Source organism: Equus quagga, chromosome 10, assembly GCF_021613505.1.
Source record: "Equus quagga isolate Etosha38 chromosome 10, UCLA_HA_Equagga_1.0, whole genome shotgun sequence".
NCBI classification, from domain to species: Eukaryota; Metazoa; Chordata; class Mammalia; order Perissodactyla; family Equidae; genus Equus; species Equus quagga.
The window spans coordinates 25,103,369-25,118,454 of NC_060276.1; the positions used below are offsets into that span (position 1 = coordinate 25,103,369).

A 15,086-nucleotide genomic window follows, 5' to 3' on the forward strand; every position below is an offset into this window, starting at 1 on the left:
TCTTAATCATTTTGGAAACTGTTTATGTTGGTTTTTAAAATGGTAGCACATTTGTGTTTTTTTGTCTTATTTTTTAAATTTAGTGTCATGATACCCTGGTACAGTTTGGTGGGTTTTTAGCATCTAATCTAAGCACAGAAGATTATATAAAACGAGTGCCTTCAATTGATGTGCTCTGTAATGAATTTCATACACCCCATGATGCAGCATTTTTCCTGTCTAGGCCAATGTATGCACACCATATTTCAGTAAGTATCTTTGCTGCCATTCAAGAATGATTCTAAATTATTTCTTAACTGTTTTATTTTTAAGTGCATTTTAGTTTGACATAGATATAGATTATGTCTCTTGGAGAGTTACTCTTTTGTTAATACTCAGCTCTGAGCAGTGTACAATGAATATGCCCACTTTAAAAGTAAGTCTTATTAGTTCTATAATTTTACTGTTACTACACCACCAGTTGTCCAGGTTGACGTCTTATGGGCCCTCTAGAACTAGAGTTCTTAAACATTAGTGTGGGTGAGAATCACCTGGGAAGCATCTTAAACACTCAGTCTCATGTCCTCAAATTCTAATTTAGTAACTTGAATGGTACCTGGGAATTTATTTTGTTTTTGTTGTTTGTTTACAAGCATTAGATGATTCTAATGCAGGCAAATGTGGTACATCTTTCTGAGAAACACTCCGTTCAATACAGAGTCCTGTTTTCTCAGTAACAATATCCCTGTCAGATAGTTGACTTGCTGTTACACATACTGCCTTGAAAGAAGACGACTTAACCACCCCCAAATGCTCTAAAACTCTAGCAGTCTCTGTTGTGTAACTTCTAGGAAAATTTTATTCATGATTCTTGTTTTATTTCTCTCCACCTAAGTGAAACAACTAAAAACACAACAGCAGCAACAAAAGCCAACTAGAGCTTTCCAAAGCAGAGTATTCCAGTAGTCACTGTATTGAAATGCAAGTATGGATGTAGGGGAAAAGGAGACAGCCCTCCCTCCTATTCTCTATCTGCCACCTGAGCTCTTCCCTGCAAAGCAGTGACCTGAGAATTTTCTTTTCCTTTTCCCTCAGGGCCGTGGTCTGTCTTCTGTTTGGAAACTGTAATACTTCCCCACTCTGACTGGAGCCCCAACATATTTTTCATTTTTGTGTAGGCTTGGATTCTGGCCCCTCTGTTTTTTTGTTGTTATTTTTAAGTCTGTACCGCACAAGGTTTTCACTACAGGTTTGGGAAGATCTTGGTCCTTTCCCTTAAAACTAGGGTCTCTTCTTTGTTCCCAGTAGGGATACAAGGCTGTGTAGTAGAGGCATGGGAAAAAGGTGCTAAGAAATTTGGAATTTAATTGATCATTTAATCAACCATCAACTGTTAGTATTTACATATCGGCTGCTATAGTCTCTCACTTCCCTCTAACAACTAACTGAATGTTAACTGATTTAATTTTCACTTTATTAGCGTTATATAGCAGTTCTGTGCTATATGCTCTTGAGGAGAAAAGGGATTAAGGGAGTAGGATTAGGCCTTTTCTTTCCCTTTAGAATCTCAATCCAGAAAATTTTATACTCTGTTTGCATAGTTATGTCTTGTGTTGTTGCCCCACCCCACAGTAGATCAATCTCAGATATACAACAGGGGACCTGCTTTCTTGAAGGTCTGAGATGGGAGAATTGCTTCATCTCAGGAATTCTAACCTGCCCTGTGGTTTACTGAGACATGAACACACTAATCAGCGATATTGAACCGTAGCAAACAGGAAGACCTGGTTACCTGAGGTTGGCTGAACTTTCCCACGTCAGAAAATGGAGCAGGTCCTTTATACCAATAGCAGTCTTTTCTGTAACCTGTGTAAAATACTGTGTCTTTGTCATTTAAGAGATACAAAAATCTAAACAAAGAAATGTCATTTTCCTCTCCGGGTTGAGGAGGAAAACAGAGAACTATACAGAGGTGGCTATACAGCCAAGTCAGTGATGTGCCACCCTCTGGAAAAGGAGTTCCTCGGCAACCTTGGTTGTTCTGGATGGGCATCCATGCTTCTCTGGGGATCCTTGCTTTTGCTTCTTGGGTGAAAGCCTCTCTTGAAGAGCCTTCAATGAGAGAGTATGAGTATTGGAGAACTGTTACGTCTCTTCCATAAATTGACTATGAGCAGGCTCTCATGGGAGTAATTCAGCCAACCAAACACCGCTCAGATTATTGGGCCAACAAGAGCTTTTTGAATAGTACTTAGAAATACAGCAGTAACTGGATATCAGTTCTATTTCATAGATCTAGTACCCCAAGTGACTTGAGATGTAGAGCTGTTATGCCTCTCCATTTGACTGAAGATGTGAGCTTGAAGAGGGAGTTAAACTGACTTTAGACAAGGAAATATTCATCCTAGACAAATATGAAGTATAGTTGTCTTTTCTTATAAATTTTTTTTAGCTAGATGGGGACTATGGGGGTGCCTAGCAATAGAAGTCACAGATTCAGAACCAGAAGATTGGGGAGACTGGGGCTATCATATAACCCTCTCATACCTATGATCTAATTTTCAGTTTTAATTGTTGAGACCCACCTCTCAAGATGGGTCTGACAGAAAGGCTTTCCCCTCAGTTCATATCCTAGATCTTTCCCAAATCAGGTAGCTAAACTATCTTACGCAGGTAGTTTCAGCACTATTTTGCCCTGTCTCTTGTTAGAACCTTAGCAGATGTAATTCCCACTCACGTAGATTCATATTAGCTACCGTCAATAGGACTCGTCCTCAAAATTTTAAAACCCTTTCTTATTCTAGCTGCTGTTCTCTCAGGTCTCTGATGTAATTGGGACCTCTCCCTCATAAGTAATGTTCTTTGTAGCTTTGTCACCTGTGTGGTCCCAGTAGTTATCAGCATGCTCTCTAAAATAGGGATAACAGGAGATAAATCTTTGCACTTCTGGAGTAATTGTAAGATTCTCAACCTGCTTGAGATACCCTCTGGAACAGAGAGTACTTGGCATGCCTTCAGTCCAGTGAGCCTGGGGTATAGATGCACCCAGGAGGGAAGACTCTTTCCCTATCATGATGCAGAACTGGGAGTGGAACCTTTGACCTTCTAGTTCTGGGTTCCTATTTAGCACAGACTGGATGATTTAAGTGCTTTTCTAACATAAAGAAGCAGCTAGTTTTAGATCTCCTCTTAGGTTCATCCTCAGGGATGATGCCTCATCCAAACAGAATTTTCTAGGTGAGAGCTCTTTCATCTTAAAGAGACCGAAGGACATGAGGCAATAGCAACAACTTCACTTTGTATTATTTTCTTTTTTACATTTGGCATACACTCTATGAACTAATATGTAGTCCCTCCCATTGTACTAACAGATTCTTTTTTTCATATCGTTAAGAGAATGGTCTTCCTCTGACTTTCCCCAAATTAGGATAAACCAATCAGGCCAGAAAAGCTATAGTGTCAGTTCCCACACTTTAAACTTCAATGTACCATAGCCATTCATAGAAAATCTTATTTAGCTTAGCACTAGGAGGACTAGTTGGTCCCAGTTTGCCTGGGACTTACCCAGTTTTAGCACTGAAATCCTGCATCCTGGGAATCCCGTTAATCACGGGCAAACCTGGACAGTTGGTCACCCTACTTAGCAGACTTAACGGTACTTTCCTCATAACTTTTCTTAGTGTTGATCCAACTTCTTAATCGACAAATTGTAATAACTAATAGGGGTATGTGTTATGATGAAACGTTCTGTCCTAGTTGGCTGTTACAGTTCCTTTCTGCCTTTTTACTAGTGTTAAGATCCTCTACTTGGTTCCCTTGAATATCTCAAAAGCAGGAGTTGAAACTCCACATGTTTGGTCCTTGATGCAGAAGTAAGAGAGAATAAGGTGAGGGGAATGGATGGGGATCACACATAGCCTATTCACTTCCTCAAGAGGTCAGATTCAGTAAGAGTCTTGTGAAAAGTTCCTAGTGAGCACACAGGACTAAAGATTGGAGCAGCTGCTAGGGGTGATTTATCTTAAAATAAATGTTGGTAAGAAATTAGAATTCTTACAACAGTTTTGATTGATCATCTTCTGATTCTTGAAAAGGGAACATAGGCTTTTATATTATGAAAGTCAGTGCTATAAATTGTGTTGTCTGTGTGTGTTTTTACTCTATCTCCAGTCAAAGTATGATGAACTTAAAAAATCAGAAAAGGGAAGTAAACAGCAACATAAAGTTCATAAGTACATTACATCATGTGAAATGGTGATGGCTCCTGTCCACGAAGCAGTGGTCTCCTTACATGTTTCCAAAGTCTGGGATGACATCAGCCCTCAATTTTACGCCACGTTCTGGTCATTGACAATGTATGACCTTGCAGTTCCACACACCAGCTATGAACGGGAAGTCAATAAACTTAAAGTCCAGATGAAAGCAATTGATGACAATCAGGAAATGGTAGGTTTTTGTTCTAGTAGCTTAAGTACAATAACTTCATAGTGTCAATTCAACATGGAATATCCATACTTTGGAATTGTATTAGCTCGGGTTCCTTAAAGTGGTGATCTTGTTGCTATATAATATTTTCCTAAGTGGGTTTAATGGTGACGTCTCAGTGGGTGGGGCAGGGGCTTGGTGAATGCATGGATATCATGATCAATCAAAAGGTATTTGAGTTTGCTTTTCTACTAAAGCCTGTGTTGTCAACATAAAAATGATGTGTGTGACTCAAATTGCAAGAGCAATAGGGGTTCTCTAAAGGAGAACTCTTTAGGAGAACACTTTATTGAAGAGGTGAGTCTTGAGCTGGGTAGGCCTTGAAGATAGATTAGGTTTGGAAATACGGAGGCAAATTGGCCACTCTAGAGCTCCAGCAAAGGTGTGAAGTAGTCTCAGGTTTTACTGTAGTGAATGGGCTTAGTGATAAATTTGAATGTTTAGGATGGGACCAGATTATGTAGAGCAGTGAAACTTAGAAAAGAAGACTTGATAAAATTGAGAGCTATTTTAGAGTCCTGAGCAGGGAAGTGATAATGGTAAAAATTATACTTTAGAAAGATTACTCATGAAAACAGTATAAAGGATGCATGTAATAAAGGAAGGGACTGGCATTAGACTGGGGACCAGCTAGGTGGCTTTTTGGGTAATTCATTGTGAAGTACTGATAGTATAGACTATGGTAGAGGTAGTGGGAATGCATGAGACTCGTAAGCAACTGGGATATTGGAATGAAGGAGAAGGAAGAGTCAAAGACGACTCCATACCTCAGACTAAAAGTACCGGTGTTGAGAATGTAGCCAGTTTTGATGGTGTACGAAGACTGGATGACTTTGTCTTGGATTTGTTGAATGGAGGCGAAGCATGTCCCAGTGGACTCCTAAACATCCCTGTTGAAGTAATTAATACAAAATAGCAGCATTTATCTCTTTTTTAGTTTTTCAACCAAAAGAAAGGGAGTTACTGTGCCTGTAGTTAGAAAAGTATCTAACTTATACTTTGTAGCCTCCAAATAAAAAGAAAAAAGAGAAAGAGCGCTGTACTGCCCTTCAGGACAAGCTTCTTGAAGAAGAAAAGAAACAGATGGAACATGTACAGCGAGTTCTACAGAGACTGAAACTGGAAAAGGACAACTGGCTTTTAGCAAGTAAGTCGTTGGAATTGTTACATTCCTGCTACTGCTAAATTACAAAAGCAAGTCTTTATAACTTTGGAGGTGTTGAAGTGTATTATGTTTGTATTTCAACTCAGTGTTCACTGTCCCATTCTTTGGTTATTCATTAACGCAGAGTCGACTTCACATGTTCACTGAAGGAACTGATTTAGTTTGCTGGTGAAATTAATTAACTTATAACTACAATATTGGCAGCTTTTCATTCAACTCTTCTGTATAAAATCATATTTCTGGAGAAATTATAGATAGAAAAATGTCCACAGAGTGAAAATGAAAGTCTTGTCCCAGGCATGACCTTTTGGTTACAAACTATAAATAGTTTGTGGTTTTATATCATTCTCTACACTAAAGTTAATATGTTGTCATGTTTAGTGGCCTTGAGGCACTTGAGGAAGAAGTTTACCACTTAATATATTCTTCCCTTATTTTTAGAATCTACCAAAAATGAGACCATCACAAAATTTCTACAGCTGTGTATATTTCCTCGATGTATTTTTTCAGCAATTGATGCTGTTTACTGTGCTCGTTTTGTTGAATTGGTACATCAACAGAAAACTCCAAATTTTTCCACACTTCTTTGCTATGATCGAGTAAGTTCTTTTTATTGCAACCTTTAAAAAAAAAGTCTCACACAAAGATAGCTAAACATTATAATCTATAGAGGTATTATTGTGTGTGTGGTTAAAAGCATGAACTCAAGAGCCAAGTGCCTGAAGTTGAATCCTAGCTCTGCTACTTTCCAGCTATATGATCTTTGGCAAGTTTTTTTAACCTCTCTGTGCCTCAGTTTTCTTATCTGTAAAACGGGATAATAGTACCTGCTTCATAAGATTGTTGCGAGGATTAAATGAGTCACTACACACAAAAGCACTTTGAGTAGTGCCTGATACAAAATAAGCACCCCTAGTTAGTCTGTCAACTCAACATTTGGGTTTATATGTTTGTCAAAATAAATAGAGCTCTCTTCTCCATTCATAACCTTTACTCCCTCAGAAAACAACAAAAAAGCTTACACCTTTGCACATAAATAAGAGCAGGGACGCTTTTCAATATGGTCACAATCACAGATTTTTGCATCTGGCTTTTTCCTTAATGATTAATTACTTCATTTTGTGGTTTAAAAAAGTAATGTTACAGCATGTCAGCTGCCTATTTCTAGTTTCTGTCAGCCTCGCCTCTGCTTACTGTCCCCCTAACCCCAGTAATATCTATGGCTAAGTCTTTGTAAAGAAGTTATGATGTAATAATGATGATAGTTTTTTCCTTCTATTGTAAATCAGCTTTCTTTATAGAAGTTTGTTGTTGTTGTTGTTGCTTTATGAATGTGCTATTTCCTCACAAAAGCCAAAATCTTTTCTCTGGAATTGTGAATATAAAAGGGGAAGATACATTTTGATGAAACTTACCTGTTTAGTTTATTGTGATTTGCTATAATGTGATTTTTTAATATTTTGAAGTAATTTTGACCTTGATTTGTTTTTATTTTTCAAACATTTTTTCCTTTAGGTTTTCTCTGACATAATTTACACAGTTGCAAGCTGTACTGAAAATGAAGCTAGTCGATATGGGAGATTTCTCTGCTGCATGTTGGAGACTGTGACCAGGTGGCACAGTGATAGAGCCACATATGAAAAAGTATGACTAATAAATACCCTTATATTTTACCCATGTATATAATGATCACTTCCAGTAATCTGTGGGTTGTTCAGATTTAAAAGGGAAGCTAAATTTAAGATTCAGGTGTAGAGCAACGTTTAAAATTTAAGCACAATTCATTCATTATTAAAAAATGCTATTTTTTTATCCTGTCTCAAACTGACACTCCAAATTAATATCATTGAATAAGCTGAACCTTTCTGTGAAAACCACCTATCATTCAAATACATATCATGTTTTCACATAGAATCATTAATCTAGTCTGCTTAAGTTTCAGGTTCTGCTATTTTGAGGGACAGAATTCTCCTTTAAAAGTGACAACCTTTTTTTTCCCTTAGGAATGTGGAAATTATCCCGGATTCCTTACTATATTACGGGCAACTGGATTTGATGGTGGAAATAAAGCCGATCAATTAGACTATGAAAATTTTCGACATGTTGTACATAAATGGCATTATAAACTAACCAAGGTAAAAAAAATTGTATTTCTCAAAGGTAGTTTTTTCTCTTCATACTTATACTTGTAAAATAATGGGTCTTAAAATGTTTGTTGTAGGCATCGGTACATTGCCTTGAAACAGGCGAATATACTCACATCAGGAACATCTTGATTGTGCTAACAAAAATACTTCCTTGGTACCCAAAAGTTTTGAATCTGGGTCAGGCTTTGGAAAGAAGAGTGCATAAAATCTGCCAAGAAGAAAAAGAGAAGAGGCCAGATCTATATGCATTGGCTATGGGGTAACACAATTATACTTTAATGTGATTTATGAGACTAGATGACAGAAGGATTCTGAAGACTTTAAAATGTTTTACAGTGTTGAAGTTTATCTTCTGCCTTACTTCAGGAGATTATGGGAGATTATGCGATCATGTTCCCACAGGCTGGTGAGAGTTGTCACTTCTGATTATCAGCTTCCGGTCTATACTGGATGATAGTTGCAAAAGTCATATATAATATGTCTTGGTTTGGAAGAAATATAATTTTATCATCAGTTATCAGATCTTCAGTAGTGAAAAAAAGGGCATCTTAGTTTAAGGCTTAGTTTACATTGAAATTTTTATTCTTAAGAAAGCATCTAGGGCTGTCTAGGAAGACCTTCAAGAACTTACTGAAAATATTTTTTATTCTCTGTAATCAAGTAGCGGAGTGAATAACTTGCTAATTTTATTCTTTTAAACCCCATGTTTGTGCTTTTTGATTTGTATTTGTATATTTAAACACTTTGTGCGACTTTCAGCTACTCTGGGCAGTTGAAAAGTAGAAAGTCATACATGATACCTGAAAATGAGTTTCATCACAAAGACCCCCCTCCGAGGAATGCAGTTGCCAGTGTACAGAACGGGCCTGGTGGTGGGCCTTCTTCGTCGGCGCTAGGAAGTGCATCAAAATCGGATGAGAGCAGCACTGAGGAGACTGGTATGCTTCTTTGTAGAAATTTATAAGGAATACAGTTTGCTTCAACAAATTGAAATGTTTCATATCATATGACAATTAAAATGCTGGCTTAGTATTACTGTTTTATTCCCTAGGTAGGAGTATGTAACTGTCAAGTAATCAGCCCTTTGTTTCTTTCTAATTAATCTCTAATCATGTTGCTGTGAAATTGTAGTTTGTTTACGTTTAGGGGCTTGTCAAATAAAACCGTACCTTTATTTCAGATAAATCAAGGGAGAGATCTCAGTGTGGTGTGAAAGCTGTTAATAAAGCTTCTAGTGCCACACCGAAAGGGAATTCAAGCAATGGAAATAGTGGCTCTAACAGGTAGGAACACTGTGCTATATATCAAAATTCTGAATTCTTATATGATTAACCTCGTTAGACATGAATGAAAGAGGGTGTTAGTTGAATACTAAGAAAGTCATTTATGTTGGACTTTGAAATTTTGTATATACCCGTATTTTGATGATGTGCTTACCATCCTCATTATGTTTTGCATAATGCTGAGACTGACTTTGTCTCCCCTGCTGGGATATGTGGGGGACGGTAGGTAGTGAAGTTAAAAAAACATTTTAGGATTGAGTGTTTGCTGTGGACGACCTGGGTAAGCATAATTAACATAAGAGAAGCCTATACTGATTTAGACCAGTCATCCATCCAACCAAGTAATCCAGTTCCTGATAGTAGCACCCTTGGTTGGCTTGTAGAATAATTTTTGGTTGTCACCTTGTAATCCTCAAAGGTTATGAATGTATGCAAAAAAAAGGACCTGACATCACTGTAATCATTCTTTTTAATCTGCTATTAATGAATTTGGTTATTTATTATTTGCTGGATAAAGAAGTGCTTCCTTTTTACTTGTCTTAAAGCTGTCCTTTAGTTTTGAAAGGGCTGCTCTTAGTTCTAGAATTTTTGAAGTCAGTAAGAAACCCTTTATGATAAAATATGGAATATATTTTATGACTGTCTTAAAATGTCATGTTTTTATTCTTAAGCAGCAAAGCTGTTAAAGAAAATGACAAAGAAAAAGGGAAAGAGAAAGAAAAAGAGAAAAAAGAAAAGACTCCAGCTACTACTCCAGAGGCCAGGGTACTTGGTAAAGATGGTAAAGAAAAACCGAAGGAAGAACGGCCAAATAAAGATGAAAAAGCAAGAGAGACGAAGGAAAGAACACCTAAGTCTGACAAAGAGAAAGAAAAATTCAAGAAGGAAGAAAAAGCTAAAGATGAGAAATTCAAGACCACTGTCCCCAACGTAGAATCAAAATCAACTCAAGAAAAGGAGAGAGAGAAGGAGCCATCCAGAGAAAGAGATATAGCAAAGGAAATGAAATCAAAGGAAAATGTTAAAGGAGGAGAAAAAACACCAGTTTCTGGGTCCTTGAAGTCACCTGTTCCCCGATCAGATATTGCAGAGCCTGAAAGGGGCAAGTTTGCCTTTCTTCATATTTGTTTACCTCTGGTTGTTGTTATGTATAGTTGCTTCTTGTCTCCTTGTTTTAGCAAGTTGTCTAGGGACTTTACTGGGGGGAACTATTACTTATGACCTTAAAAGTTGAATTTTTTTTGAAGTTTTTTGAAAAAGTAGAAATACAGCTTATAGTGACTATTTCTTTTTGTCCCAACAGAACAAAAACGCCGCAAAATTGATACTCACCCTTCTCCATCACATTCCTCCACAGTAAAGGTTAGTATAGCCTGAGGAAGGCAGCGTCCGTGTTAGGCTCACCTGTTTGGAATACGTGTTCTGACTTCCTTCAAGTCTTGTGCCAAGTATTCACTGGAGCCACTGGAGGTTTTATGTTGCATTAGAAAATGAATTTTTTACATATTGGTGGACTGATATTTTTTCCTATTGAGTATTTTTATTATAAAAATATTAAAACTTCAAGGACCTAGCACTAATTTTGTAGTGTTTCAAAGTGCAAGAGAAATTTTACCCAGAAGTGCCTCACTGCTTTAAGCAGTCTTTTTTGGAGTGCAATGGTAGCTACAAGCAAATGAATCTTTTCAGCAGAATGAAGCCTATTTTTCAGCATAAATATTGAAGAATATATAGCACTGAAGACTTCCTGGATGATACAGGATAAACAAGATACCTCTGAATTCATCAAGCTTCTTGATGAGCATCATACCGATGTGTGCCTTCTAAGAAGGAGTCTTGAAAGGAGTTCCATTTTAAAGTCTCCTTGGTGATCAGTTCTCCTGTAGTTGTGTATATTCAGTGAGCATGCAGCTTCTGTTGTATCTTCCCTTGGAGGTTTGTTTATACCCATTGGGTTCCCAACAAGTTGAACCTTGCGTTACGATAAAAGCAGATGTGGCATCCAATCCTACCACCCAGCAAAGAGAAACCCCAGGCATTCAACTGCAGCACAAAATCGTGGGTGTAGCCTTCTTGAAGACTCAGGGTAGCCATTCCTTGCTCCATATTTAATTTTAATTCTAAAGTCATCTAATTTCATGGAATCTTTGAATTTGCAGTACGTTGAACTTTTAAAACTGTAAGTTAACTAATTCTTCATCAAGAGCACTGTGGTGGAATACCGTAATATCTTTTTCTTTCTTTCCTTCTTTCTTTTTTTTAAGTGCTTCTTTTTGTGGGAGGTATGAGAGTCACCAGCAGAGGCACTTTGTAAAAAAGTGATTTCTTTTTTATAGAATACATTTGTTTTCTTGTTAATATAATGCCACAAATTTTCCGGCTAGGATAAAAAATGTGTATCTTTATGGTAGAGTCACAAGTAAAGTAAAATTTGAAACCTCCCAATTTAGTAAAAACTGAAAATGTAAGCCAATGTTGTTCTTCCACAGTGACCTCCACTATTTTAAACTTTTTGTGGAGAAAAAAATGTTTTGCTTTCTTAAGCCTCTTAACATTACCTATAGTTTAAGTACGGTGTTGTGAAAAATGTGGCATTCATATTTGTTTTTAAAATCTGAGCAGAGAAAGGTTTTTATTTGTTACATTGAGTGCATATAATTTAGTTTTTTTAACATTACAATTCCATTACATAATTTTGCTTTTGTTTTTTTTATTGTTGATATTCATATAATAATGACATCACGAGACTTATCCTCACAAGAAGTAGCTGGTTTATTTCCAGGTTACAGCCATACTTCCCAAAGTTCCTCTGGGTTCTGAGAACTATGCCAGCTCACCTGTCATCTCCATTCATTTTCTACAGGACAGTCTCATCGAACTCAAGGAGTCTTCAGCAAAGGTTTGAGTCTTTTAAAATCATCATGCCTAAGTAAAACAAAAAAATTCTTCGTTTATTTAGTAGATACCCTCGCCCTAGTAAATTTAGTAAGCTAGTAGAAATACCTATCACAAACTGAAACAGTGGCTTCTTTTAATGAGATTGTTGTAAAATGTGTGTAATGTGGGAACATTTCTATAATCTCTCCTTGCTTGCTCTGTTATACATTATCCTTTTATGCTTCAAAATCTGCCAATAAGTTTAAGGGTTGGGAAAGAGGTTATTGGTGTGTTTTGGAGGGTAGGTTTACTTAATTTCTCAAAACAAATCCATCAGCCTGTTTTCTGACTTTTTTAGACAACCTAAAAGACCAAAAAATAACTTTGATGCATTCATATAACTGTCCTATAAGGGCAGCCCATCTCAATCCATAAAATTTTTTATATCACCTCTGCAGAGCTACCTTTTTGGTAGTTGTAGCGTAATATCAAGAAATATGGTTGATGTAAACTAATCATTCTCCTGGAGGAGAATACTTAACTTGATGGTTGTGTTTACTTGTCAGTATTAATTCTTGCCTATTGCTCTACTTTCTTGAGTATTCTACTACTAAAAACAATGTGCAGTCTGTGTATCTTATTACAGAGTTCATTTCATTATTGTAGTTGAATTGTCCATTGTTCATGTTATTTTGTCTTTATTATTATAAAATTTGTACCCTCCTTCACTTTGATTTTCTACTTTGCCTCCTCTTATATCTGCTAAGTATGATTCCATAGTGGTGGACCAGTACAAAATGAAAATTTGAAGCAAAGCCAGTTGACATTACTAACTGCTTTGAGATCTGTAGCTTCATAATGAAATGTCTGTGGATATTGGGCAAATAAGCACTAATTTTTTGACAGTTTAGATTAGCCAATGTGCCTGTTTCCTGAAATTGTAGCATTGTTTTTAGAAAATACTGTATTAATCAAAAGAGTATCAGCTGTACTGTGAACGCTTTCTTTTCAAGTAAAACGTTTTATTGGCTAAATTAAACATGTATTGCAATTTAGTAGGTTTTCATAACCAGTTTGGGATTGTGTATGTCAGTCTTAACCATCAGTGGCTTGTGTGGGCTATTTTATATTCGTGGGTTAACAATGTTACCTTGTGACTATTTATTTCCTGAAACATACTTGGAAGCAGATCGAAACCTGCTGTTTTAGTTAACTGGATTTTCTAATCGATGATGAAGATTTTGGTTCCTTATATTTGTGAAAGCCTTTTGAAAAGAAAACTTATATGTGAAATAAGCATATGTTAACTCATTTCATGCTCATAACAGTGCTGTGAGGTAGATAGGGTAGGTGGTAGTCTTTTTGAGAAACAAGAAACTAAAAAAGTTCTTCATCCTTTCTCAATGGCATATATCTTGTTAGTACCAAGCTTAGACTAAAATTAAGGTTCCTCTGTTCTTACCACAATGAAAAACAATGCAAAAAAATATTTATGGTTCCTTGATTTTTAGCAACTATTTCAACAGTAGTTTGTCTGTCTGGTTCTTTACATTACAGTGATTCAAGTCAATCTCCTCATCTCCCCTTTAAAAAAAAAGATAGTACTTCTGTGGGCATTTAAAATTCAATAGATCTATTCCACATTCAGCCGGAAAATTTTGAAAATGACACATAAATACACTTCTAAAAATTATGTGACTCATACCACTTTTCAGATCCTTAATGCTTAGTATGGCACCTGGCAGTTTGATTAGGTGTTCGTTAAATATTTGAAATGAACTCTTATGTCTTGGACTTCGATAAAGTGTCCAAAGTTTACTGGTCTGCATAGTAGTTGCTGTTGTATTACGTGTCTAGGAAAGTTTAATAGCATCTGAATGTCTTAGAAAAAAATTTTACTGGACTTGAGTGATCTCTAAAATTGATGGTCTCTTTAAACTCACTGTTTCGGGAGTAGCTTTTACTTTTTAGAGGATTTGAAAGATGTGTGTCTGTTTTTTCATGTTACTGTGTCACTCATACATATAAAATTGTTGCCCTGCTTTATTTTAACCTTTTCTATTTATGCTTTGTCCTTGGAATCCTCTTATTAAATTAGTTACTATTTTCACTTTCTAATCCATGCTAAAAGTAATACATGGACTTGGCTTTTCAACTAGAATTAGTTGGGAAAAAAATCGTTTAGTATCCAGATATTTTCTCTCAGTTCACCTTCTACCCCCAGTTTCCAATTGGCATAGTACTAGTTTTAGTCAGCTGTGTTTTCACCTAGCAATCCTAGCAGTTATATTTGATGAAGAAAGTGTGAAAAGTATGCTCCTTTAACCAGTCTCCTCTCTAATTTAGGAGGGCAGCAGTAACCACGTCAAAATAGAATTCAGCTTTTAATTCTGTCTACCATTTTAAAACAAAGATTTACAACCAAACCTAAGCCTATAAATGAGGCCATCTTTATATATTATAACCTTAGTAAAGTCAATGTGGCAGTATTCTCTTGAACAGATTATGAAAATCAGTCAAATTGTTTTTTGGACCTAATGATCCCAACGTCAAGAATAAAAGCAAATGAAAACCAAAATCCAACAAGGCCACACAAAGATCAATTAGACAGATTATTAATTTTATTTGGTAAATGTGTGTTGAGTACTCACCGTGTGTACAAGGCACTAGGAAGTATGTAAAAGTAGAAAAAATACATTAGCTCCTCTACCATACTGGAAACTGTTATGGACAAAAATAAATGACATGAAATTAATAGGGAATACCTGTCACAAAAAAGGTTAATATGAAGTAATACAAGTGTTCACCAGAAAGTAAGTTGCAGAGTTGAGGGGTGGTTGAAGTGCTGATGGCTTTTGAGCTGTCTTTGAAGGCTAAGTAGGATTTTAAGAGATTAAGATAAAAGTGAGCAGCCATTCTGGTGAAGAGAACTGCTGGGAAGGATCAGGTGTTGGGGGCAATGGTAGCCACAGCCTAGAGTGCGTTGGGTTGCTCCATCATAGGAGATAGTTGTGCAAAGATTGTGAAGAGCTTAGAATACCTAAGCTAAGGAGTATGCATCTTATTCTGTAGGCAATGAGAGACTGTATGTTTTTGTGGAAAAGAGTATTGTGATCAGAACGCTTATTAGAAGGGTAGGAAGAAGGAATA

At 36.5% G+C, this 15,086-nt stretch overlaps 1 protein-coding gene across 7 annotated transcripts in view; it reads left to right on the forward strand.

Annotated features, from left to right (window-relative positions):
• THOC2 (THO complex subunit 2) overlaps positions 1–15,086 on the forward strand; it is a 100,856-nt gene that overhangs the window by 75,220 nt on the left and 10,550 nt on the right. For 3 of the 7 annotated variants that reach the window (XM_046673018.1, XM_046673020.1, XM_046673021.1), the window contains exons 22-33: positions 84–248; positions 4,150–4,425; positions 5,470–5,611; positions 6,071–6,228; positions 7,145–7,273; positions 7,633–7,764; positions 7,851–8,035; positions 8,536–8,714; positions 8,957–9,059; positions 9,731–10,161; positions 10,363–10,421; positions 11,842–11,958. In XM_046673018.1, the coding sequence (XP_046528974.1) occupies positions 84–248; positions 4,150–4,425; positions 5,470–5,611; positions 6,071–6,228; positions 7,145–7,273; positions 7,633–7,764; positions 7,851–8,035; positions 8,536–8,714; positions 8,957–9,059; positions 9,731–10,161; positions 10,363–10,421; positions 11,842–11,958 (2,076 nt within the window). The remainder of the gene's footprint in view (positions 1–83; positions 249–4,149; positions 4,426–5,469; positions 5,612–6,070; positions 6,229–7,144; positions 7,274–7,632; positions 7,765–7,850; positions 8,036–8,535; positions 8,715–8,956; positions 9,060–9,730; positions 10,162–10,362; positions 10,422–11,841; positions 11,959–15,086) is intronic. The other 4 variants (XM_046673023.1, XM_046673022.1, XM_046673019.1 and 1 more) reach the window with 3 other exon arrangements.